A 26,274-nucleotide genomic window follows, 5' to 3' on the forward strand; every position below is an offset into this window, starting at 1 on the left:
CCTTTACCAGACTGACTAAATGTGTGTTGACTGCCTCCTTTATCAGACTGACTAAATGTGTGTGTTGACTGTATCCTTTATCAGACTGACTAAATGTGTGTGTTGACTGCCTCCTTTATCAGACTGACTAAATGTGTGTGTTGACTGCCTCCTTCACCAGACTGACTAAATGTGTGTGTTGACTGTCTCCTTTATCAGACTGACTAAATGTGTGTGTTGACTGCCTCCTTCATCAGACTGACTAAATGTGTGTTGACCATCTCCCCTACCTGGCTCTCCAGACACATCTGTCCGGTAACCGTGGCAGCGATGCGTTCCTGTTGCTGCTTCTGTTCCCTCAGCCTGGACTGCTGCTCTCCAAGACTGCTCTCTAGCGCCACCAGCTCATCCTGGTGGACAATACAGGTACTGCATCAGCCCAGTTACACTACTGTACACAGTAACAGCTCCTCCTACAGGACAATATGGGTACCGCATCAACCCAGTTCCACTACTGTACACAGTAACAGCTCCTCCTACAGGACAACACAGGTACCGCATCAACCCAGTTCCACTACTGTACACAGTAACAGCTCCCCCTACAGGACAACACAGGTACTGCATCCTCAAATCTCTACTGTACAAACAGCTCCTCCTACAGGACAACAGGTACAGCATCCTCAAATCTCTACTGTATAAACAGCTCCCCCTATAGGACAATACAGGTACTACATCCTCAAATCTCCACTGTACAAACAGCTCCCCCTACAGGACAACACAGGTACTGCATCCTCAAATCTCTACTGTACAAAACACAGGTACTACATCCTCAAATCTCTACTGTATAAACAGCTCCCCCTATAGGACAATACAGGTACTACATCCTCAAATCTCTACTGTACAAACAGCTCCCCCTACAGGACAACACAGGTACTGCATCCTCAAATCTCTACTGTACAAACAGCTCCTCCTACAGGACAACAGGTACAGCATCCTCAAATCTCTACTGTACAAACAGCTCCTCCTACAGGACAACAGGTACAGCATCCTCAAATCTCTACTGTACAAACAGCTCCTCCTACAGGACAACACAGGTACAGCATCCTCAAATCTCTACTGTACAAACAGCTCCCCCTACAGGACAACACAGGCACTGCATCCTCAAATCTCTACTGTACAAACAGCTCCCCCTACAGGACAACAGGTACAGCATCCTCAAATCTCTACTGTACAAATAGCTCCTCCTACATGACAACACAGGTACTACATCCTCAAATCTCTACTGTATAAACAGCTCCCCTTATAGGACAATACAGGTACTACATCCTCAAATCTCTACTGTACAAACAGCTCCTCCTACAGGACAACACAGGTACTACATCCTCAAATCTCTACTGTATAAACAGCTCCCCTTATAGGACAACACAGGCACTGCATCCTCAAATCTCTACTGTACAAACAGCTCCCCCTACAGGACAACACAGGTACTACATCCTCAAATCTCTACTGTATAAACAGCTCCCCCTATAGGACAACACAGGCACTGCATCCTCAAATCTCTACTGTACAAACAGCTCCCCCTACAGGACAACACAGGTACAGCATCCTCAAATCTCTACTGTACAAACAGCTCTAACAACACATCTCAACCACACACAGAGAAACAGACATTTTCCTGTCTATTTCCTGGTCATCTCCATCCCCATGCCCCGATCTTTTCACCACTACATGTAAGCAGTACTTATCTTACCACGTTGATGTCTTCCCACTCGTTGGGTAGAGGAACAGACGCTGGGGCAGGAGGAGCTGGGCTGGGCTCTGTGGGAGGCTGGGGCTCCTCGTCCTCCTCCCTCTCTTCCAAAGGGATAGCTCTGCTACTTAAAGCCTCCTCCTCTTCCTCCTCCTTCTTGGCCACGTCTTCCTGTGCCTTAGCTGGAGTACCGTCCCCAACCTCTATCAGCGAATCATCTGTCTCCTCCTCCTTTAGCTCCTCCCCCTCAGACACGTCAACGAAGCTCTCTGAATCACTGTCCTCCATCTTCACAATCTGTCCATTCCTCTCCTCCCCGGTGTTCTGTCCATTCCTCTCCTCCTGCGATGGAGGTAAAGGCTCAGTCACTAGGCTGCTCCTCCCAGTCTCCTCCTCTCTGTTTAGACCAAGGCCTGATGGGGGAATAAGACAGAGAGCCTGACCCAAACTGTCCCCCTGACCCACTGCAGAGTGGAAAGCTCTGTTCCTGTTGTCGATGGCTTGCTCCAACTCCTCTCTGTTCCTCCTCAGAATCTCCTCCACCTCCTCCCTGCTCCTCCTGGTGACGGTTTCCTCCTCCATGCTGATGAGCACCCTGTCCGCAGGAGGAATGGGGAGGCGAAGGGGGAGAGGCAACTGTTGCTCATCCCCCTTCTCCACCCCAAGCATGTCCTCATTGGTCAGAGTTGTCCTCAGGGGTGTGTCCTTCCCTTCAGTCTCCTCCTCTGAGCTGCTGATGACGAACAATCGGTTCGCAGGAGGCTGGGGACTGGGAGGGTGGGGCTTAACAGGAGAATTGCCAATCATGGTGGCGTATTGGGACGGGCCTACGTCCAACTTTTCTCCTGTGGTTCGCTGAATGGCCAGGAGGGTACGAGGAGACACACTGCCACCCCCCTCCTCCTCCTCCTCGTCTGAGAAGCTGCTATCCATGGCAGTCTGGATGGCCTTCAGTGTCCGAGGGGAGATGGGTGCTGTATCCCCCAGGCTCGGGATCGGGTCCTGGGGATGTTTAGACGATGATGAGGGTCCCTCCTCCAGGCTCTCCTCCTCTGAGATGGGTCTCCAAAGGGGCTCAGGTCTCTCCCCTCCCCCTGTCCTAACCCTCCCTGACAGGGGACCACCCAACCAGGGAGAGGCCGCAGGCTGGATGTCTGGCACCCTCTCACTGCTGTCGGTCTTCTTCGGACCTGAGGGGCACACACACACACAAACACACACACAGGCACAGACACAAAGACACACAGACACACAGCCAGACAGACACACAGCCAGACAGCCAGACAGACACGAGGGGATGAGTTTGAACAGGTCTAATGCGGAGAATCGCTCAGTTTGATCGCTGACCCACTTCGACCTCTAACCTTTGATGAGGATGTAGTGGGTGGAGTCTTCTGAGAGGAGGCGTCGTGTCTCCACGCTGTGCCCCTCCCCCTGGTTGTATAGCTCCACCCCCGGGGCGTTCCCAGCACTACGGTTGGACATCTCTCTCTCCACCCCCTCCAGACGCACGTTCAGCTTGTTCCTCTGCAGCAGTCCTGCTAGCTGGTACTGGGAGAAGTCCCCTGACCGCTGGGAGGGGGGGGTTAGGGTGCATGACACACACACACACACAGAGAGAGACAGTGTGTGTGGTACCTCAGGAGGTGTGTGGTACCTCAGGAGGTGTGTGGTACCTCAGGAGGTGTGGGGTACATGGTGTGTGTGGTACCTCGGGAGGTGTGGGGTACATGGTGTGTGGTACCTCGGGAGGTGTGTGGTACATGGTGCGTCGTCTCTTGCTGAATTCCTTCATGTCTTTAAGGATCTCATGTTTCACCTCAGGAGGCATGGCAGAAAACTCCTCAGAGTTGATGTCCACAGAGTTAGAGTCTTCAAAGAAATCCCCCTGACAGACAGGCAGACAGACAGGCAGGAAGGCAGACAGACAGACACATACGCACAGACAGACAGATAGACAGGCAGACAGGCACATACGCACAGACAGACAGGCAGACAGGCAGATACGCACAGACAGACAGACAGACAGACAGACAGACAGACAGGCAGGCACATACGCACAGAGAGACAGAGACAGAGACAGACAGACAGACAGACAGACAGGCAGGCAGGCAGGCAGGCAGGCAGGCAGACAGACAGGCAGGCAGGCAAGGCAGGCAAGGCAGGCAAGGCAGGCAAGGCAAGGCAGGCAGGCAGGCAGGCAGGCAGGCAGGCAGGCAGGCAGACAGGCAGACAGGCAGACAGGCAGACAGGCAGGCAGGCAGGCAGGCAGGCAGGCAGACAGGCAGACAGGCAGACAGACAGACAGGCAGACAGACATACAGACAGGTGTCACAAGGTAGCAAAACTTAATGAGACAAAAAGGAATCCAGTGTTCTTATTGGACAAGACGATAAAGCACCACCCTCTCTGTTTTCTCCTCCATCACATGACGTGGGTGTTGACCTCACCTGGTAGATGTGACGGCTGTCCTCCTCCACCTGCTCCTCCTCGTCTGAGCTGCTCCTCTCTCTCTCCTCCTCCTGGGCTGGCAGGGCAGGCAGCATGAACATGTCCTCCTCTCTCCTCACAGCAGACAGGCTGGGCAGATGATCCTGACTGGAGGAGAATCACAACACAAATGGTTACAGGCCTATAAACAGACCAGATCTCTATGGTTACAGACCAGACCTCTATGGTTACAGGCCTATTCACAGACCAGACCTCTATGGTTACAGGCCTATTCACAGACCAGACCTCTATGGTTACAGGCCTATTCACAGACCAGACCTCTATGGTTACAGGCCTATTCACAGACCAGACCTCTATGGTTACAGGCCTATATACAGACCTCTTTGGTTACAGACCAGACCTCTTTGGTTACAGACCAGATCTCTATGGTTACAGACCAGATCTCTATGGTTACAGACCTATATACAGACCAGACCTCTATGGTTACAGACCAGATCTCTATGGTTACAGGCCTATATACAGACCTTCCTCTCCTCCTCTCCTCACCTCACCTCCTCTCTCCCAGAGCAGCTTTGATGGCTTGTCTCTTCAGGAAGGTCTTGAGGAGTTTGTCATTGGTCTGTTTGGACTCCATAGTCTTCTCCTCCTTTCTCTGTCTTCTGATGGCCTGGAGGGAAGCACAGGGTTAACACACTCACTCACACACACACACACACACACACAGACAACATGAACACACACACACACACAGACAGACAACATGAACACACACACACACACACACAGACAGAATAAACACACACACACACATACAGACAGAATAAACACACACACACAGAGAACATGAAAACACACACACACACACACACACACACACACACACACACACACACACACACACACACACACACACACACACACACACACACACACACACACACACACACACACACACCAGGGTCTGTTTCTTGATCAGAGGTGCGTCTCCATCGAACACGAAGACAGGTCTGATGCGGAAAAAGAGCAATTTACAGAGACGATGGAACAGGGTGAGGAGGTGGGCGTTCTGGACACTGTTACCCTCCCTGTCTCTCACACCCTTCACAGCCTGGTTCAACCAGATACTGATGTCTGGGAGAGGGACAGGTCAAGGATCTCTACAGACACAGGCAGACAACTAGCTAACGTTATATAATGTTTACATTACTCATCTCATATGTATATACTGAACAGCTATACCATCTACTGCATCTTGATGTAATACATGTATCACTAGTCACTTTAAACAATGCCACTTTATATAATGTTTACATACCCTACATTACTCATCTCATATGTATATACTGAACAGCTATACCATCTACTGCATCTTTATGTAATAAATGTATCACTAGCCACTTTAAACAATGCCACTTTATATAATGTTTACATACCCTACATTACTCATCTCATATGTATATACTGCACTCTATACCATCTACTGCATCTTGACTATGCCGTTCTGTACCATCACTCATTCATATATCTTTATGTACATATTCTTTATCCCCTTACACTTGTGTGTATAAGGTAGTAGTTTTGAAATTGTTAGTTAATTACTTGTTGGTTATTACTGCATTGTCGGAACTAGAAGCACAAGCATTTCGCTACACTCACATTAACATCTGCTAACCATGTGTATGTGACCAAATTTTTACAATTATTTTTATTTCACCTTTATTTAACCAGGTAGGTCTAGTTGAGAACAAGTTCTCATTTACAACTGCGACCCTGACCAAGATAAAGCATAGCAGTGTGAACAGACAACAACACAGAGTTACACATGGGATAATTTGGTTACTGCACAAATACACTAGACACTAACTCTATGTAAGATGCAGACACATGTTATGACTGGGATGTGCAGTAGGTATGGGTGGGAGATTGAGGGGAAGACGCAGGGAAACACTACTTTAAAAAAGTCAAGAACAAGGAGAGAGAGAGAAAGAGTTTAAGAGAGCGAAAGGTGGGGGGGGGGGGGGGGGGGGGCTCCTTGTGGTGTTTCGGAAGGATACCGACAGCCAGGATCTTGCCCTCGAGTGTCTCGGGGTTGATGGGCTTCCCGGTGGTCTCAAGCAGCTTCCACAGCCCGTGTACCCCCATTGCTCTCCGAGTGACAGCCTAGACAACATCAAGACCAAAATAAGACTATAGCAAATCGCCCATATCGTAGTAGCTATTTGAAAAGCTCGATTCAAATACACACACGTGGATATCAAACTCACCTGTACTAAAGGACAATAGTTTAACCAGAATTGATTATCTTCGGTACATTTAAAAAAAAGTTGTCTTCTGTGGGTGTAACAATATTTTATTTCCTACGGTGGAACACAGTAGTGCGGATAATAGTTCCGGTTATTATTATTATTATTCCGCGGTTTGGTAATTTTGTAACGCTGTCGTCTCAACTTCCGTTTACTGATCGTGAATCAGATTTGGGATATCTGTTTACTGTCCCCACTATGGATGAGAAATCGTCCAAGCTGATTCAGAGTCTGTTTCCTGTCGGACACCCCTCCACGTCCGCCAAGCCAACAGTGTCCGGTCGGTGAGAACACAAACAAGATGGCGACCAAGATTTAACAGAGGAAATATTTTTAATCGGGTAAATAACAGTATGTGCATGTTTATTCTGATACCGTTTTGATATCTCTCTACTTTACACTGCTAATGTTAGTTAACAATGTTTACACCTTTATGTCCAGGGCATGGTTTGTTGTTTCCTACTCGGTTTGCTTTGTTGTTAGTTGAGGAAAGCTGAACTCCGTTCTCTTATATCCTTATCTAACCGGCTGGGTGTTGATCATGTGCTGACACTGCTGTTAAAGCTCCTCCACAGATAACAGGTGATTTATTTTATCCTTGGAGCTCAGCCAGAGACTGAACTAGCCAAGTAAACAACTAGTTGGAAAGGGCAGCTGTTTTGACTCTTCATTTTACCAATTCAAAACATATTAAAAAATAAAGAATTGAAGGCAGAAAAAAGTCCATTAGCTAGTTACAGGAGCTGTGCCAGATTCTCTCGCTACTTTCTTATTTTATTTGATTCATTTAACATGTCTAACAGGGTGGTAAACTCAGAATCAACATTTGTCTGTCTGTCTTCGGGAGAGAGATCTAAACTGCCATCCTGGAAGTCATCCACCGCCCTGTCCCTCTGCCATTCGACTGGACTGTTGTGAAGACTTCCTCTACCATCATGTCTACCGCTGCAGTAGCAGACAGAGGTAAGTCATTATCACCCCCTATCATTCCACTGTTGTTTACATCCTCTCCCTGCATCCTTTCAGCCTATCACACACAGCGATGTTGAGACCTGATAACTCCTCCAGTCAATACATTGAGAGAGAGATAACATTCCAGAATGTTTGCCAGGTTCCGTCCGTCCAGTCAGGGGCCCCGGCGACGGCATGGAGACAGACAAGCCCCCAGTCGCTAAGGAGATCGGTGCCGTGGATACGCCTCTGTCTTCGGTGCCACTACTTAAGGTAGCTAGTCCCAAACAAAGCCCCAAGAAGATGCACCCTGCCCCCGCCAGCCTCCAGCACAGCCCCCACTCCACCCCCCAGCAGAGCCCCAGAGCCAGTCCCAGAGCCACCCCGTCTGCCCCCCAGCCCCCCGGGGTGCTTCACCTGGGGAAGGTTCCCCGGGAGGCCTGCATGGTGGTGGAGGCGGTGAGGATCGTTGTTCCCCGTGCCGCCATCAGCCGGAGTGGGGGTCATGTGGGTCCGGCTGAGGAGAAAGGAGAGGCCTGGGCTGGGCAGCAGATGGAGGAGCGGCCCCCCTCTCCCTCCCCTCCTCTGGAGGACCTGAGAGGAGCCATGGAGAAGCTGCAGAACTCAGAGAGAAGACTGCTGCAGGACAAGGAGGGGCTCCTCAACCAGCTCCACGTGCAGACTGAGGTGGGCAAATGAGTTAACGTAAAGGCCCAGTGCCATCAAAAACCTCAAATTACTGTGTTTTATATATATTTCCACACTGAGTGTGGAGACCTACTGTGAAAATGATGATAAGTCCCTTTTAGTGTAAGAGCTGTTGGAAAAGACTTCCTGAAATGTCAGCCTGTTTTGGTGGGGTGGAGGTTTGGCCTGCCTGGTGACAGACTAGTAATTTAATAGACCAGTAAGAAAGAGTTCCAAACCTCTCTGCCAATAGCAGCTAGTTTTCAGCTTTCCCTTCACCACTCAGGCCACTCCCAGACAATCCTAACTAAATTCTTGCTTGAGAAATTACTCTTAGCTAAGAAGCTATTTCTGTTTCTTTTTATAAAACCATTTTTAATTGAAGACGATCACGGTGAGGACCTTAATTGTTCCCCAGAAATAATTTGATATTGAGAGATTTTTTTTAAAAACAGCTGCATTTGGTTCTTAAACACTATGAAACACATTATTTGGAATTGTTCAGTGACTGTAGGAGTTAATCTGGATCCTGAGTTTTGTTCAGTGACTGTAGGAGTTAATCTGGATCCTGAGTTTTGTTCAGTGACTGTAGGAGTTAATCTGGATCCTGAGTTTTGTTCAGTGACTAGGAGTTCATCTGGACCCTGAGTTTTGTTCAGTGACTGTAGGAGTTAATCTGGATCCTGAGTTTTGTTCAGTGACTGTAGGAGTTCATCTGGATCCTGAGTTTTGTTCAGTGACTGTAGGAGTTAATCTGGATCCTGAGTTTTGTTCAGTGACTGTAGGAGTTCATCTGGATCCTGAGTTGTGTTCAGTGACTGTAGGAGTTCATCTGGATCCTGAGTTTTGTTCAGTGACTGTAGGAGTTAATCTGGATCCTGAGTTTTGTTCAGTGACTAGGAGTTCATCTGGATCCTGAGTTTTGTTCAGTGACTGTAGGAGTTAATCTGGATCCTGAGTTTTGTTCAGTGACTAGGAGTTCATCTGGATCCTGAGTTTTGTTCAGTGACTGTAGGAGTTAATCTGGATCCTGAGTTTTGTTCAGTGACTAGGAGTTAATCTGGATCCTGAGTTTTGTTCAGTGACTAGGAGTTAATCTGGATCCTGAGTTTTGTTCAGTGACTAGGAGTTAATCTGGATCCTGAGTTTTGTTCAGTGACTGTAGGAGTTAATCTGGATCCTGAGTTTTGTTCAGTGACTGTAGGAGTTAATCTGGATCCTGAGTTTTGTTCAGTGACTAGGAGTTAATCTGGATCCTGAGTTTTGTTCAGTGACTAGGAGTTAATCTGGATCCTGAGTTTTGTTCAGTGACTAGGAGTTAATCTGGATCCTGAGTTTTGTTCAGTGACTAGGAGTTAATCTGGATCCTGAGTTTTGTTCAGTGACTAGGAGTTAATCTGGATCCTGAGTTTTGTTCAGTGACTAGGAGTTAATCTGGATCCTGAGTTTTGTTCAGTGACTGTAGGAGTTCATCTGGATCCTGAGTTTTGTTCAGTGACTGTAGGAGTTAATCTGGATCCTGAGTTTTGTTCAGTGACTAGGAGTTAATCTGGATCCTGAGTTTTGTTCAGTGACTAGGAGTTAATCTGGATCCTGAGTTTTGTTCAGTGACTAGGAGTTAATCTGGATCCTGAGTTTTGTTCAGTGACTGTAGGTGTTAATCTGGATCCTGAGTTTTGTTCAGTGACTAGGAGTTAATCTGGATCCTGAGTTTTGTTCAGTGACTAGGAGTTAATCTGGATCCTGAGTTTTGTTCAGTGACTAGGAGTTAATCTGGATCCTGAGTTTTGTTCAGTGACTAGGAGTTAATCTGGATCCTGAGTTTTGTTCAGTGACTGTAGGAGTTAATCTGGATCCTGAGTTTTGTTCAGTGACTGTAGGAGTTCATCTGGATCCTGAGTTTTGTTCAGTGACTGTAGGAGTTCATCTGGATCCTGAGTTTTGTTCAGTGACTGTAGGAGTTAATCTGGATCCTGAGTTGTGTTCAGTGACTGAAGGAGTTAATCTGGATCCTGAGTTTTGTTCAGTGACTAGGAGTTAATCTGGATCCTGAGTTTTCAGCACTTGCCTTTGTCCCGATAAGGATAGTACTTGTGTTTTCAGAATCTGTTGGCACATGAAATACAGTACTCTGGTCCATATTTGAACCGACACCAGCTCTGTATTGTCCTATAGGTGAACAGAGAGTTGAAGAAGCTGCTGGTAGCCTCTGTAGGTGATGACCTGCAGTACCACTCTGGTCCATATTTGAACCGACACCAGCTCTGTATTGTCCTATAGGTGAACAGAGAGTTGAAGAAGCTGCTGGTAGCCTCTGTAGGTGATGACCTGCAGTACCACTCTGGTCCATATTTGAACCGACTCAGCTCTGTATTGTCCTATAGGTGAACAGAGAGTTGAAGAAGCTGCTGGTAGCCTCTGTAGGTGATGACCTGCAGTACCACTCTGGTCCATATTTGAACCGACACCAGCTCTGTATTGTCCTATAGGTGAACAGAGAGTTGAAGAAGCTGCTGGTAGCCTCTGTAGGTGATGACCTGCAGTACCATTTTGAGCGTCTGGCCAGAGAGAAGAACCAGCTGATCTTAGAGAACGAGGCTTTGGGTCGCAGCCGGGCCTCCACAGCAGAACAGCTGGAACGCATGTCTATACAATGTGATGTCTGGAGGAGCAAGTTCCTGGCGTCCAGGTAGGGGTGAGGCGGTGACGGAGGGAAGGAAGGAGTGTGTGTGTGTGTCGGTGTGTATCGACTGACTGTTGTGTGTGTGTGTGTGGTATCTCTTCAAGAGTGATGGCGGAGGAGCAAGTTCCTGGCGTCCAGGTAGGGGTGAGGCGGTGACGGAGGGAAGGAGTGTGTGTGTGTGTGTGTCGGTGTGTATCGACTGACTGTTGTGTGTGTGTGTGGTATCTCTTCAAGAGTGATGGCGGAGGAGCTGACCAATGCCAGGGTTTCTCTCCAGCACCAGACCAGAGAGGCTCAGAGCGCCATCACAGACCTGCTGAGTGAGAGAGACGAGTTCTTCAGAGACATGATGCTAACCCACAGGTACAACACACAGACATGATGCTAACCCACAGGTACAACACACAGACATGACGCTAACCCACAGGTACAACACACAGACATGATGCTAACCCACAGGTACAGTAGGACTTCTATACAACACACAGACATGATGCTAACCCACAGGTACACCACACAGACATGATGCTAACCCACAGGTACAACACACAGACATGATGCTAACCCACAGGTACAACACACAGACATGATGCTAACCCACAGGTACAACACACAGACATGATGCTAACCCACAGGTACAACACACAGACATGATGCTAACCCACAGGTACAACACACAGACATGATGCTAACCCACAGGTACACCACACAGACATGATGCTAACCCACAGGTACACCACACAGACATGATGCTAACCCACAGGTACAACACACAGACATGATGCTAACCCACAGGTACAACACACAGACATGACGCTAACCCACAGGTACAACACACAGACATGATGCTAACCCACAGGTACAACACACAGACATGACGCTAACCCACAGACTTGATACTAACCCACAGACATGATGCTAACCCACAGACATGATGCCAACCCACAGACATGATGCTAACCCACAGGTACAACACACAGACATGATGCTAACCCACAGGTACAGTTCGGACTTCTATACAACACACAGACATGATGCTAACCCACAGGTACAGTTCGGACTTCTATACAACACACAGACATGATGCTAACCCACAGGTACAGTAGGACTTCTATACAACACACTAGTGGTAAAACTCACATAGGAACATAAAGTAACTGAGAGACCCACCACAGTACCGGCTATACAGATGATGTGTTTGTGTGTCTCTCTCCCAGGTCTCTGGAGCAGCTGCTGGTCTCTCTCCAGTGGGGTCGACAGCAGACCTACTACCCCAGTGGCCAGCCACTCAGCACGGGAGAACTAGCCCTAGCCAATCACAAGCTGGCGGACGCCATCAACTCCCGCCTGCTGGGGAAGGTTGGGCCAGTAGGGAGCAGCAGTGGAGCCGGGCTGGGAAAAGGAAGACGGGTCTCAGAGCTCCCTAACACCTCACACACGCCTGCTGAGAAGATGGCTGAGAAGGTAGGAAGACAGGTCTCAGAGCTCCCTAACACCTCACACACGCCTGCTGAGAAGATGGCTGAGAAGGTAGGAAGTGGAGTGGGGGACTCCCCCAGCAGGACTCTCACACTGGCCTCTATCCAGAAACAACCCGCTCACTCTTTCTGTCTTTCTCTCCTCCTTCCCTTCTCAGGTGTTGAAGATCCTGGACCCTATTTCCTGTTCAGACAACGAGGAAGAGCCCTCCCCCCTCTCTATCTCTGACACCTCCCCCTCGGCCTTCCTGACCAATAAGAAGAGCATCGGCCGGTTCCACCCTTACACCCGCTATGAGAACATCACCTTCAACTGCTGCGAGCGCTGCAGCGGAGACATCCTGGTCCTCTAGGGGTCAGAGGGCAGGGGTCGTGACCTTTAACCTGGACAGGTCAGCGCTGGCCGCTGTGAGGAACACCAGTCGGCTCTCCCTCCGTCGAACCGTCTGGTTTCACAGCGGCCTCAGAGCGGGACTTGACTGGAAGCACGGCAGAAGCTGACGAAACAACCGCTGATTTTAATTGGCTGATCTCTGTCCGTCACCGTCTCATAACTCTTAGAACCTCCCACGATATTGTGGGCTTCAGAACGTGAGCAGAGCAAGTGATTTAAACAAGGAAGTGAGTTCGGAGAATCTGAAAGTATTCCATCTTGGAATCAATTGGGCTTCCCAAAAATAATATGGTCAAAATTATACAACACGTGTCAGTCAGTTAACTGCCTTGTTCAGGGGCAGAACGGCAGATTTTTTACCTTGTCAGCTCGGGGATTCGATCCAGCAACCGTTCGGTTACTGTATCGAGTATTCAACCCCTCTCGTTATGGCTTAAATAAGTTCAGGAGTGAGAATGTGCTTAACAAGTCACATTAGTTGCATGGACTCTCGCTGTGTGCAATAATAGTGTTTAACATGATTTTCTAATGACTTCCTCATCTCAGTATTATCGGAAGGTTCCTCAGTCGAGCAGTGAATTTCAAACACAGATTCAACCACAAAGACAAGGGAGGTTTTCCAATGTCTCGCAAAGAAGGTCATCTATTGGTAGATGTGTGAAAATTGGAATATCCCGTTGAGCATGGTGAAGTTATTCATTACACTTTGGATGGTGGATCAATACACCCAGTCACTACAGAGATACAGGCGTCCTTCCTAACTCAGTTGCCGGAGAGGAAGGAAACCGTTCAGGGATTTCACCACGAGGCCAATGGTGACTTTAAAACAGTTACAGAGTTTAATGGCTGTGAAAGGAGACAACTGTGGATGGATCAACAACATTGTAGTCACTCCACAATACTAACCTAAATGACAGAGTGAAAAGAAGGAAGCCTGTACAGAATAACAAATATTCCAACACATGCTTCCTGTTTACAACGAGGCACTAAAGTAATACTGCATAAAATGTGGCAAAGAAATGAACTTTTTGTCCTGAATACAAAGTGTTACGTTTGGGGAAATCCAATACAACACATTACTGAGTACCACTCTCCATATGTTCAATCATAGTGGTGGCTGCATCATGTTATGGGTATGCTTGTCATCGTTAAGAACTGGGGAGTTTTTCAGGATAAAAAAAATAAACAGACTGGAGCTAAACACAGGAAGAATCCTAGAGGGAAAACCTGGTTCAGTCTGCTTTCCACCAGACACTGGGAGATGAGTTCACCTTTCAGCAAGACAATAAACTAGAACACAAGGCCAAAATCTACACTGGAGTTGCTTACCAAGAAGACAGTGAATGTTCCTGAGTGGACGAGTTACTGCTGACCTAAATCTACTTCACAATCTATGTCAAGACCTGAAAATAGTTGAGTAGCAATGATCAACAACCAATTTGAAGAATTTTGAAAATAATAAATGGGCAAATGTTGCACAATTCAGGTGTGGAAAGCTCTTAAGAGATTTACCCAGAAAGCCTAGCAGCTTTAATCGCTGCCAAAGGTGCTTATACAAAGTATTGACCATTAAGGTTTTCACTTTTGTCATTATGGAGTATTGTGTGTAGATGGGTGAGAATTATTCACGCTCTGGCAAATTGGTTGTTGATCATTGCTAGACAGCCATTTTTTTTTTTAGGTCTTTCCATAGATGTTCAAGTAGATTTAAGTCTAAACTATCTAGTCAGGAACATCCACTGTCTCGGTCGCAACTCTAGTGTAGATTTGATCTTGTGTTTAAGGTGTGAATACATGAGATATTTCAGCTCATTTATTTTTTCAACACGTTTGCTAAAATTTCTAAACACATTTTCACCTTGTCATTATGGAGTATTGTGTGTAGATGGGTGAGATAAAAAAATATATATAAAAATTGAATCCATTTTGATTTCAGGGTCAAAGGGTCAAAGGTTATGACTACTGTACTTTCTGAAGGCACTGTATCTCCCCGATGAAGAACCTGAAAACATTTCACTTTTAAGAAAACGAAAGTAGATGAAAGTTTAAATAAGAATGTTTTTTTTTGGGGGGGGGGGGGGGTTCACGGTTGTTGTTGTTGACCATTTTCCCTTTGTAAAGATTTTTCTAAATTCCTTCATGTCAGAGAACAAAATGAAAGATTTGTTCCATCTATTTACTGTCTGTTTAGTGAGTATCTGTCCAACTCATAACGCTTGAATACAGGATGAATGGAGGTTAAACAGGAGTAAATGGTTTTTAATTTAAAACTGTAGTTCAGCTAGACAATATAATGACGTGAACATTTTGTGGTTAAATATACTGAACAAAAATATATAAATGAAAACCATTTCAAAGATTTTACTGAGTTACAGTTTATAAGGAAATCAATCAATTGAAATCAATTCATTAGGGCCCTAATCTATGGATTTCACATGACTGGACAGGTCCGCAAGCCATGGGTGGGCCTGGGAGGGCATCGGCCCACCCACTGGGGAGCCAGGCCCAACCAATCAGAAAGAGTTTTTCCCCACAAAATTGCTAGATAGAAAAACTCCTCAGCACCTCCCCTGCAGGTGAAGAAGCCGGATGAGGAGGTCCTGGACTGGCGTGGTTACACCTGGTCTGTGGTTGTGAGGCCGGTTAGACGCACAGGGAGGGAGCAATGTTGGAGGCAGTTTATGGTAGAGAAATGAACATTAAAATCTCTGGCAACAGCTCCAGGTGGACATTCCTGCAGTCAACATGCCAACTGCACACTCCCTCAGGCCACTTTAAAATGTGTGATTTTGTCACACAACACAACGCCACAGATGTCTCAAGTTTTGAGGGAGCGTTGCAATTGGCATACTGACTGCAGGAATGTCCACCTGGAGCTTTTGCCAAAGTGGTATTTTATTGTACCCCAGCACAAGGTGCACCTGTGTAATGACCAATGCTGTTTTAATCAGCATCTTGATATGCCACACCTGTCAAGTGGATGGATCATCTTGACAAATAAGAAATGCTCACGAACAGGGATGTAAAACAGATGTGTGCAAAATGTTTAGAGAGAAATAAGCTTTTTGTACGTGTGGAAAATGTTCTGGATCTTTTTATTTCAGCTCATAATACACTTCACATGTTGCGTTTATTTTTTTCCCTCGGTGTACATTGACATAAAGTAGCAAATACGCCAAAGATTCCAAACAATCAACAGTCACTGAGTTGCTCATCAAAACATGTTTCTGTTCATGGTCCACCTGAAGCTGTTGCCGAACTGGCCTTTTATTGTACCCCGGCACAAGGTGCACCTGTGTAACGACCAATGCTGTTTTAATCAGCGTCTTGATATGCCACACCTGTCAAGTGTTCAAGGCATTTAGAAGTGCTTTTCATCAGGTCATCTCCGAATCCATTAACACAACAGGGTGAAACTGAAGAACATTCAGAGGAGAAATGTCTCAGAATATTTGGCCCAATAAGGCTACTCTTCCTCCCGCAATTTCTTCCCGCTCTTGGCTGTACTGTTCCGATCCTCCATCTTGTTTTTTAGTGATGTCCGTACCCTGGTGGTGGTCTGTGTGTTCTGTCTGTTCTCTGCATCCCCTGCTGCTTCCTTACTGACTGCTACCCTGTCTCTGCTACTGAATACACTGTCCTTATGTCTGCTAGCGGATCCTCTCTCTCTGACCACACCATTCATCCGTTTCTGTCTCCACTCCTCCATACCATCTCTGTCTCCGGTCCTGACTGCTCTGTCACTGTCTCCAGTCCTGTCTCCTCTGTCTCCAGTCCTGACTGCTCTGTCACTGTCTCCTCTGTCTCCAGTCCTGACTGCTCTGTCACTGTCTCCTCTGTCTCCAGTCCTGACTGCTCTGTCACTGTCTCCTCTGTCTCCAGTCCTGACTGCTCTGTCACTGTCTCCTCTGTCTCCAGTCCTGACTGCTCTGTCACTGTCTCCTCTGTCTCCAGTCCTGACTGCTCTGTCACTGTCTCCAGTCCTGACTGCTCTGTCACTGTCTCCTCTGTCTCCAGTCCTGACTGCTCTGTCACTGTCCCCACTCTTCAATACACTGTCTCTTCTACTAAATGCCCTCTCTCTGTCCCCACTCCTGAATGTTCTATCACAGTCTCTGTCCCCACTCCTGAATGTTCTATCACAGTCTCTGTCCCCACTCCTGAATGTTCTATCACAGTCTCTGTCCCCAGCCCTGAACCCTGTGTCTCCTCTGGTTCTGCCACTAAACCTCCCGTCCTTATCTGAGCCTCTGTCTCTGTCCCCAGCCCTGAACCCTGTGTCTCCTCTGGTTCTGCCACTAAACCTCCCGTCCTTATCTGAGCCTCTGTCTCTGTCCCGCTGGGGTTTCTCCTGGTAGAATCCATCATGTTTCCTCTTGGGTACGTGCTCCAGCGCCTCCTCCCACCTCCCACTCTCCTTCAGTGTCAGCAAGATGCGTATCATCTGATCCAGGGTCAGGTTCTTGGCCCCCGTCTCCCATTGGAGGAAGTCGTCAAGCGGCAGACGGGCCGTATTCAGCTTCAGACGCTTGGCGTTGGCCAGGGAGAGCCCTGATTGGATGGAGCGGTCCACCATGGAGCCCACGACGTAGACCTTAGAGTTGTCGAAGGTACGGAGGACGTTGGGGGAGTCCGCCGTCAGGTAGACCAGGTCGTCCCGGGGGAACAGGTCCACGTGACGTTGCTCTGTGGAGGTGATGAGGAGGCGCTCCCAGGCCTCGGCGCCGTAGCGTTTAACCAGCTCCCTGTGGTAACCCCCGTCCGGCTGCAAGTTACAGAAGTGTAGGTGGAAGGGGTCCGGGGCTCGGCGGTTCCACCCCTCCACCTCCATCAGCTGGGACACAGTGTTCTCCACCTCCCGACGCGTCATCTGCTGTTCGTAGGACATATCGAACACCAGCGGCTGACCGAACACCACGGCCTGGGCCGACCTCCACCCCAGCAGCTTGTCCAGGGAACGACCCCAGAACTGGAGAAGGAAAGTGTTCCTCAGTTCCCCCTCCTCTCCTCTCACACCGCCAGGCCTGATCCTATCGTCCTCCAGGAACCTCTCGCTCCTCTCTGCCTTCTTCTTCTCCTGTTTCTGCTTGTGGTTGTTCTTGTGGCTCTCCTTGATGGCCAGGTATTTCAGGTACTTCTTCTTGGAGGACTTGGTTTGGAACTCGGCCAGGATCCCCAGCTCCTCGTCAGTCATGGTCTCTGGCACCAGCTTCCCAGCCTGACGCCACATCACTACCAGCTCTCTGGTGGCCTCCAGTGGGGAGACCTCCTCCTGCCCTGCTACACCTCCTCCTGGTCCTGAAGGAGCAGCACCACCACCTCCCTCCTCACCTCCCTGTTTCTCCTCCATCTCCACCGCTGGGACCTGAAACCTCATCACAGACTTCCATATGTCCAGGTCCAGTTTCTCTTCAGTCTGATCTCCTTTAGACTGAGGGAGGGGTACATCTTTTCTTAGTGTGGCCCCAGTATAGAGAGGCCGGCTTAGGGGTGCAGAGTGGTGGGGTGGGAGAAGGCAGGTGAGTGGTAGCTGTTTATTTGCGACAGTGGATAACAGCGAGAGACGCCGCCGCAGCTCGTTCAAAAGCGGTGGGGTGAGAAACCTCATCATTTCAATGGTTTGATGATACATGCATATGGAGTCAAGATGTTGACACTCACGTCGTTATATTTAAAGTTCCAGAACTGTCCATCGGGAGAGGAGGAAATACCGTTCGACGTGCAGACAAGATAGAAAGCGACTGTGTTTATGTTCCATAATCACGAGAAGAGAAAAAATCACACAAACTGCTATTAAGGTCCACTCTCAACAATGACATAATGGATCATATAATCGTGGTAATATTCTATTGAATGTCTTACATTTGTGTCAGTCTGAATTCAATTTTACATCCGTGCTCATCGAAAAAAAATGTCGAAAGGTCACGTTGTAAAGGTGTGCAACGCCATTATTCAGTCGTGCTGATGCAAGTGCAAAAAATATTTGTTCCGGGATTAATGTTCTGGGCATAACAATTTGTACAGAAGACTGTCTCACATTTCACCAATCAAACACAAAAGAATCTGTTATTTTCCCACGTCAATACATAGTAAACAACGTTTAATGCACGAGACAATTTGGAACCGGAAATTACCCTAAACTACCAACTGAGTTTAAACTTCACCTGAGTCCTGCTCAATGGTTCGTATATAAACTAGGCGACTGATAGGGGGCGCTGTGTTGAAGCCACCGTGCCTCCATCTTGACACTCCCCCACCGTTGTAAAACATATTTTGGAAGCTTTCGAAAGGGTGCTCCAAAAAACGCTAAAAAGCCCATTGGGCTTCTATTATCAGAATGCTAACAAAATTAGCACAATTAATAGCGAATTCCCATGGAGGTTGCTAGCTAAATATTCTACATTCGTTTTTTTGCCACATGTATTATATTACAAACACCTTAATGCATACTTTTAAATTATATTATGTTAGCGAAACATAAAATATATAAAAAGATTTTTCCTTAAAGTATAATTGTTTTAGATGACTAATGTTATTGTTCCCAAATACTTAAATACATGTAATACTGTCTTTGAAACATTTAAAGCTGCAATATAAATATTTTTGGAAAACCCCACCAAATTCACATAGAAATGTGTGCTATAGATCTGTCATTCTCATTGAAAGCAAGTCTAAGAATCAGTAGATGTGTGCTATTTCTATGCTTCCCGTAAGTGTTTTTGTTTTTGTGACACCTGTCGAGGGAGGACACCTGTCTAGTAAGTCATTTCTGGAGTCTCAGAGGATGTTTTATTGTTTTATTTAAGGATATTCCAGGAGTGATCGATGAACACTGAATCATATGGCTAATGGCAAGAAGGAGAAGAGACTAACGTCTCTTCTAATGATCTTCTTTGACGTGGAATCTCTCCCTACTCGAGTGTACCTGGGATGTATGTACTGTTGGAGCTTCTGTAAAACGGCATTTTACAATGTTCTTTCTGCCAAATGTGTGAACATGGAAGAAGTGTCTGCAGAAGGGAGAAGCTGAGATGTGTGATGTGTGGGAAAGACCACTATGAAGGAGATGTTAAATGTCTAGTAGAAGAGAATAGACAAGGAGCAACATGTTGCAACTGTGGTGGGGAGCATGAAGAGCAATCAATTGTGGTGGGGAGCATGAAGAGCAATCAACTGTGGTGGGGAGCATGAAGAGCAATCAACTGTGGTGGGGAGCATGAAGAGCAATCAACTGTGGTGGGGAGCATGAAGAGCAATCCACTGTGGTGGGGAGCATGAAGAGCAATCAACTGTGGTGGGGAGCATGAAGAGCAATCATTGGAGTTCCCAATGTAGGGTGAAAGAGACTGAGGTTGCTCAAATCAAAGGCAGTTGAGAGTCTCCTATGCAGAGGCTGTCAAAAGGGTTGAAAGAGTGAGTATATCTGAAGGTCCTGCGGTAGTGAAGAATGATATGCCTACATTGGAGCCTTCACCACAGGCTGAGAATCAACATCAGGACCCAGAAATCCTTAATGTGAAGATAGTGGACTCTGTGTCATTTATAGCATTGGCGATAAACGGAACTGCACAAGTTGAAAGTAAGTCAAGAAAGATATATATAATTGTTAATGTAGCTGAACTATTTCTGGGATTAAAATATTTATACATTATTATTATTATTTTAAGTTATTTTTAGTATTTTTAAAATGTTTGTTTTCACCCCACCCAGTAGGGGGTGGCAATGCACCATTTTGGGATGTAGTCCGCCAATAAAACCTCGAAGAAGAAAACCGTGCTGCCTGCCTGCCCCCGAACTTTCTCTCCCCGCTTAACCATCTCCCTCAGATTACCACTCAAAGCAATGAATTTTCTATTGACTGTCAATCTCATTATGTTTTGTTTTGTTTCTTTAAAGCGCTTTGAGATCCTTTATGTAATGAATAGCGCTAAAAAAAAAAGTTGAATAAATTATTATTAAACGTTGCTGTTTCTGGCGGACATTTTATGTGGTTGCAAAACAAACGGAAGTGACTCGGATGTCACTTCCGTTTGTTTGTTGTGATCCGCTAGCGGCGGTTTCTATGCGATTCGAAGCGGGACCGTTGAAATTATGAAAACAGCGACCACCCAACATTTAGAGTTGTTCGCGAATATAAATAGGAAATGCTAAACCCCATTTAATTTATGGATATTACAACAAAAAACTGAATAATTTGTAAGGAATTAGCCAGCTAGCTATGAAGCTACCTGTTGGACAGTGAACTTTTCCAACTATTCGACGTTAGCTAACTATAACTATGTAACTAACTAGTACTGTACAGTAGCTAACTGTTAATGCAACCACAGACAAGGAGCTCGTTACCAGTATATGTCGTGCAACAGTCGACGTTGTTAGCTAGTTAGTACAATCATGCAACTAGCTAGCTAACGCCTTAACTGTCCTTGAACTCTTGAGTTCGCTAATCCTTAATCTTCGGTAATACTTAAATTATATGCTCAGTAGTTAGCTGGCAAAAAGCAGATCACTACTTGTTTGACAAAAGCGAGGTGGCTAACGTTATCTAGGTACAAAATGCCTCCGAAGAAGCAGAAAAACCCGTCGGTGAATATCTCCAGCTCCCTAGAGGAGTCGGAAGAATTCAGTCTGGAGACCACGGTGCCTACGGAAGACATCTCGTCGTCGGACGAACGGGACCGCACCGGGACACAGAAAGTCACCCGACAGCTCCTCGAGAGGAAAGAGCTACTGCACAACTTACAGCTGTTAAAAATAGAGATGTCGCAGAAAAATCTCATCATAGATAACATGAAAGTGGACCACTTGACAAAGGTAGTTAGCTAGGATCTCAAAGATGTTCTATCGAGCTACCAAACCTTCACATCAGCATACATGTGGGGCTGCTTCTCAAATAGTATCATATTCTATTACTTATGACTAGAGGGCCCTAAAGTAGGGACGTCAAACGACGTTCAGCCTGCTTCTTTTATGTTCTCTTTAACTCTACATGGTTGGAAAACGACTTGTAAAGTAAGCATTTCACTGTTAGTTTACACTTGTCTATGGAGAATGTGACATAAAATGTGACTTGCTGCACAGACCCTATGGACACTCCTCTAGACCCCCCCCCCCCCCTAAAAAAAACATCTGTCCCACTTTAAAGTTACTCTTGGCAGTTTTAATAGTAGAATGCACAAGGTGCAATTTCTAAATTGGGTGGTGCATAATCAGGTCCTCTTGTCATGTCAGTCATTACGGACCGTAGAGAGATATTTATAACGTGTCAGAGATGTCCGGATCAACTAGCCCATGTCGGCTAAAGTTAAAACATTTCAAATAGCCCACGTCAGCTAAAGTTAAAACATTTCAAATAGCCCACGTCAGCTAAAGTTAAAACATTTCAAATAGCCCACGTCAGCTAAAGTTAAAACATTTCAAATAGCCCACGTCAGCTAAAGTTAAAACATTTCAACTAGCCCACGTCAGCTAAAGTTAAAAAATAAAATAAAAACATTTCAACTAGCCCATGTCAGCTAACGTTAAAAAATAAAAACATTTCAACTAGCCCATGTCAGCTAAAGTTAAAACATTTCAACTAGCCCACTTCAGCTAAAGTTAAAAAATAAAATAAAAACATTTCAACTAGCCCATGTCAGCTAAAGTTAAAACATTTCAACTAGCCCACTTCAGCTAAAGTTAAAACATTTCAACTAGCCCATGTCGGCTAAAGTTAAAACATTTCAACTAGCCCACTTCAGCTAAAGTTAAAACATTTCAACTAGCCCACGTCAGCTAAAGTTAAAACATTTCAACTAGCCCACTTCAGCTAAAGTTAAAACATTTCAACTAGCCCATGTCGGCTAAAGTTAAAACATTTCAACTAGCCCACTTCAGCTAAAGTTAAAACATTTCAACTAGCCCATGTCGGCTAAAGTTAAAACATTTCAACTAGCCCACTTCAGCTAAAGTTAAAACATTTCAACTAGCCCACTTCAGCTAAAGTTAAAACATTTCAACTAGCCCATGTCGGCTAAAGTTAAAACATTTCAACTAGCCCACTTCAGCTAAAGTTAAAACATTTCAACTAGCCCACTTCAGCTAAAGTTAAAACATTTCAACTAGCCCACTTCAGCTAAAGTTAAAACATTTCAACTAGCCCATGTCGGCTAAAGTTAAAACATTTCAAATAGCCCACGTCAGCTAAAGTTAAAACATTTCAACTAGCCCACGTCAGCTAAAGTTAAAAAATAAAATAAAAACATTTCAACTAGCCCATGTCAGCTAACGTTAAAAAATAAAAACATTTCAACTAGCCCACGTCAGCTAAAGTTAAAACATTTCAACTAGCCCACTTCAGCTAAAGTTAAAAAATTAAATAAAAACATTTACTCATAAAGTGTTAAACAAATCAAAATATATTTGAGATTCTTCAAAGTAGCCACCCTTTGCCTTGATGACAGCTTTGCACACGCTTGGCATTCTCTCAACCAGCTTCACCTGGAATAATTTTCCAACAGTCTTGCTGAGCACTTGTTGGCTGCTTTTCCTTCCCTCTGCGGTCCAACTCATCCCAGACCATCTCGAGTGGGTTGAGGTTGAGTGATTGTGGAGGCCAGGTCATCTGATGCCTCATTCTCCTTCTTGGTGTTGGGTCATTGTCCTGTTGGGAAACTATGCAATTTCATTTTTTAAACTTTCACAAAGGTTGTAAACCTAAATACATGTTCCAGACCCAGTATAATTTGCATTTTCGTTACCTTGTTGTTTTTAGTCCCACCCTTTTAGCTACAAACACAACCCCGTCCTTTCAACATGAATTTCCCATGGTATTGTACCTAATCGGGTAGGAACTGATAATGGAGTCCAAAAACATGCGGCCATTTTTAGATTTATTTACATTATATACCAGATAGCACCAGAGCGGGGTATGTCCGGCCCCGGCTGAAGTAGTGCACTATAATAGGAAAGAGAATTAGGGGCCATTGGGGACACGCTTATGTATCACTCTACTTGTTCTGTGCTCTCTTCTCTAGACGGAGGAGCTGGAGCTGGGGACACGCATATGTATCACTCTACTTGTTCTGTGCTCTCTTCTCTAGACAGAGGAGCTGGAGCTGGGGACACGCTTATGTATCACTTTACTTGTTCTGTGCTCTCTTCTCTAGACGGAGGAGCTGGAGCTGGGGACACGCATATGTATCACTCTACTTGTTCTGTGCTCTCTTCTCTAGACGGAGGAGCTGGAGCTGGGGACACGCTTATGTATCACTCTACTTGTTCTGTGCTCTCTTCCCTAGACGGAGGAGCTGGAGCTGGGGACACGCATATGTATCACTCTACTTGTTCTGTGCTCTCTTCTCTAGACGGAGGAGCTGGAGCTGGGGACACGCATATGTATCACTCTACTTGTTCTGTGCTCTCTTCTCTAGACAGAGGAGCTGGAGCTGGGGACACGCATATGTATCACTCTACTTGTTCTGTGCTCTCTGTCCTAGACGGAGGAGCTGGAGCTGGGGACACGCATATGTATCACTCTACTTGTTCTGTGCTCTCTTCTCTAGACGGAGGAGCTGGAGCTGGGGACACGCATATGTATCACTCTACTTGTTCTGTGCTCTCTTCTCTAGACGGAGGAGCTGGAGCTGGGGACACGCTTATGTATCACTCTACTTGTTCTGTGCTCTCTGTCCTAGACGGAGGAGCTGGAGCTGGGGACACGCTTATGTATCACTCTACTTGTTCTGTGCTCTCTTCTCTAGACGGAGGAGCTGGAGCTGGGGACACGCTTATGTATCACTCTACTTGTTCTGTGCTCTCTGTCCTAGACGGAGGAGCTGGAGCTGGGGACACGCTTATGTATCACTCTACTTGTTCTGTGCTCTCTTCTCTAGACGGAGGAGCTGGAGGAGAGGCTGAATGTTGCCCTGCACCAGAAACAAGTTCTGGCTCTGAGACTGGACAGCCAGCTGCAACTCACCCAGGATGAGAGGAGGTAGGAACAGAGTTGAGACTGGACAGACAGCTGCAACTCACCCAGGATGAGAGCAGGTAGGAATAGATCTGAGACCTTGACTAACAAGTCCTGGCTCTGAGACTGGACAGCCAGCTGCAACTCACCCAGGATAAGGAGGTAGGAACAGCGCTGAGACTGGACAGCCAGCTGCAACTCACCCAGGATGAGGAGGTAGGAACAGATCTGAGACTGGACAGCCAGCTGCAACTCACCCAGGATGAGGAGGTAGGAACAGATCTGAGACTGGACAGACAGCTGCAACTCACCCAGGATGAGGAGGTAGGAACAGAGTTGAGACTGGACAGACAGCTGCAACTCACCCAGGATGAGAGCAGGTAGGAATAGATCTGAGACCTTGACTAACAAGTCCTGGCTCTGAGACTGGACAGCCAGCTGCAACTCACCCAGGATAAGGAGGTAGGAACAGCGCTGAGACTGGACAGCCAGCTGCAACTCACCCAGGATGAGGAGGTAGGAACAGATCTGAGACTGGACAGCCAGCTGCAACTCACCCAGGATGAGGAGGTAGGAACAGATCTGAGACTGGACAGACAGCTGCAACTCACCCAGGATGAGGAGGTAGGAACAGATCTGAGATTGGGCAGCTAGCTGCAACTCACCCAGGATGAGGAGGTAGGAACAGATCTGAGACCTTGACTAACCTTAGCCATAATAATATGGCAGATACAGAGTCTCTCTGATCAGTCGTAGGGGTCGTAGGTCAACACAGGATCACCTTGCTGAACCCAGAACCTCTAAAAGATTGGAAGATGTTCAACCAAGTCTTTCTGATCAGTCGTAGTGGTCGTAGGTCAACACAGGATCACCTTGCTGAACCCAGAACCTCTAAAAGATTGGAAGATGTTCAACCAAGCAGGCATGGAAAGGGTGCCCTCTTTTTATATTTGCCTCAAGTCAGTGTGGTTCTCTGTCTGTCCTGCAGGAAGCAGCAGGCTCTTAGGAAGCAGGAGATGGATGGGATCCTACTGAGACAGAAGCAGCTGGAGGAGACTAACAGACAGCTGTGTGACAAGGCAGGAGACCTGCGACGCAGCCTCAGGGACCTGGAGCTCACCGAGGACAAATACAAGGAGCTCCGAGATATCCCAGAGGAGAGACTCTCTATCACTGAATACGTAGCGGTAAGACCTGGGGAGAGATCCTGCTAATGTGGTGTGTTAATGCAGTGTGTTGTGGTAATGCAGTGTGTTGTGGTAATGCAGTGTGTTGTGGTAATGCAGTGTGTTGTGTTAATGCAGTGTGTTGTGTTATAATGCAGTGTGGTGTGTTATAATGCAGTGTGTTGTGTTAATGCAGTGTGTTGTGTTAATGCAGTGTGTTGTGGTAATGCAGTGTGGTGTGGTAATGCAGTGTGTTGTGGTAATGTGGTGTGTTAATGCAGTGTGTTGTGGTAATGTGGTGTGTTAATGCAGTGTGTTTTGGTAATGCAGTGTGTTAATGCAGTGTGTTGTGGTAATGTGGTGTGTTAATGCAGTGTGTTTTGGTAATGCAGTGTGTTAATGCAGTGTGTTGTGTTATAATGCAGTGTGGTGTGGTAATGCAGTGTGGTGTGTTATAATGCAGTGTGTTGTGGTAATGTGGTGTG

At 46.5% G+C, this 26,274-nt stretch overlaps 4 protein-coding genes across 12 annotated transcripts in view; 2 read left to right on the forward strand and 2 right to left on the reverse strand.

The window, feature by feature from the left end:
* ercc5 (excision repair cross-complementation group 5) overlaps positions 1-6,580 on the reverse strand; it is a 42,904-nt gene extending 36,324 nt beyond the window's left edge. The window contains exons 1-9 of one of the 2 annotated variants that reach the window (XM_036972378.1): positions 6,445-6,580; positions 6,235-6,340; positions 5,136-5,311; positions 4,732-4,847; positions 4,180-4,327; positions 3,474-3,617; positions 3,094-3,301; positions 1,730-2,919; positions 270-389 (exon numbers count right to left, since the gene is read on the reverse strand). In XM_036972378.1, the coding sequence (XP_036828273.1) occupies positions 270-389; positions 1,730-2,919; positions 3,094-3,301; positions 3,474-3,617; positions 4,180-4,327; positions 4,732-4,847; positions 5,136-5,311; positions 6,235-6,322 (2,190 nt within the window). In that variant the 5' untranslated portion in view covers positions 6,323-6,340; positions 6,445-6,580. Of the gene's footprint in view, positions 1-269; positions 390-1,729; positions 2,920-3,093; positions 3,302-3,473; positions 3,618-4,179; positions 4,328-4,726; positions 4,848-5,135; positions 5,312-6,234; positions 6,341-6,444 lie in introns of those variants that run through there. The other variant, XM_036972379.1, reaches the window with a different exon arrangement.
* A 56-nt stretch (positions 6,581-6,636) lies between these two features.
* Positions 6,637-13,274, forward strand: blzf1 (basic leucine zipper nuclear factor 1). 6 transcript variants are annotated; one of them, XM_036972382.1, is made up of 8 exons: positions 6,637-6,834; positions 7,048-7,065; positions 7,287-7,446; positions 7,595-8,121; positions 10,611-10,810; positions 11,039-11,167; positions 12,022-12,334; positions 12,441-13,274. In XM_036972382.1, exons 3-8 carry the CDS (start codon positions 7,419-7,421, stop codon positions 12,633-12,635), a joined length of 1,392 nt encoding a protein of 463 aa, XP_036828277.1. In that variant the 5' UTR covers positions 6,637-6,834; positions 7,048-7,065; positions 7,287-7,418; the 3' UTR covers positions 12,636-13,274. The 6 variants fall into 6 exon arrangements, with proteins under 6 accessions (XP_036828277.1, XP_036828275.1, XP_036828276.1 ...); XM_036972380.1 differs by having other exon boundaries at positions 6,667-6,824; positions 6,925-7,065; XM_036972381.1 differs by having other exon boundaries at positions 6,667-6,824.
* A 3,231-nt stretch (positions 13,275-16,505) lies between these two features.
* Positions 16,506-18,631, reverse strand: trmt10c (tRNA methyltransferase 10C, mitochondrial RNase P subunit; the record flags this gene model as incomplete). The annotated part of the gene is made up of 3 exons (XM_036972386.1): positions 16,843-18,631; positions 16,716-16,776; positions 16,506-16,673 (listed from the first exon to the last, which is right to left on the reverse strand). Coding segments are annotated over exons 1-3 (1,695 nt in total), but the record flags the coding sequence as incomplete, so codon positions are not given.
* Positions 18,632-20,676: 2,045 nt separating this feature from the next.
* Positions 20,677-26,274, forward strand: part of pibf1 (progesterone immunomodulatory binding factor 1) — an 85,206-nt gene continuing 79,608 nt past the window's right edge. For 2 of the 3 annotated variants that reach the window (XM_036972350.1, XM_036972351.1), the window contains exons 1-3: positions 20,677-21,487; positions 24,547-24,647; positions 25,612-25,810. In XM_036972350.1, the coding sequence (XP_036828245.1) occupies positions 21,230-21,487; positions 24,547-24,647; positions 25,612-25,810 (558 nt within the window). In that variant the 5' untranslated portion in view covers positions 20,677-21,229. The remainder of the gene's footprint in view (positions 21,488-24,546; positions 24,648-25,611; positions 25,811-26,274) is intronic. The other variant, XM_036972349.1, reaches the window with a different exon arrangement.

The sequence above is a fragment of the Oncorhynchus mykiss genome, unplaced genomic scaffold (genome assembly GCF_013265735.2).
Source record: "Oncorhynchus mykiss isolate Arlee unplaced genomic scaffold, USDA_OmykA_1.1 un_scaffold_144, whole genome shotgun sequence".
Lineage (NCBI taxonomy): Eukaryota > Metazoa > Chordata > Actinopteri > Salmoniformes > Salmonidae > Oncorhynchus > Oncorhynchus mykiss.

What these genes read in the sequence shown, in the direction of transcription:
- blzf1 (XM_036972382.1), top strand. Translation starts at nt 7,419, where the DNA reads ATGTCTACCGCTGCAGTAGCAGACAGAG. An exon ending in AGCAAGTTCCTGGCGTCCAG is followed by an intron (nt 10,811 to 11,038) that starts GTAGGGGTGAGG and finishes TATCTCTTCAAG; the next exon opens with AGTGATGGCGGAGGAGCTGA. An exon ending in GACATGATGCTAACCCACAG is followed by an intron (nt 11,168 to 12,021) that starts GTACAACACACA and finishes TCTCTCTCCCAG; the next exon opens with GTCTCTGGAGCAGCTGCTGG.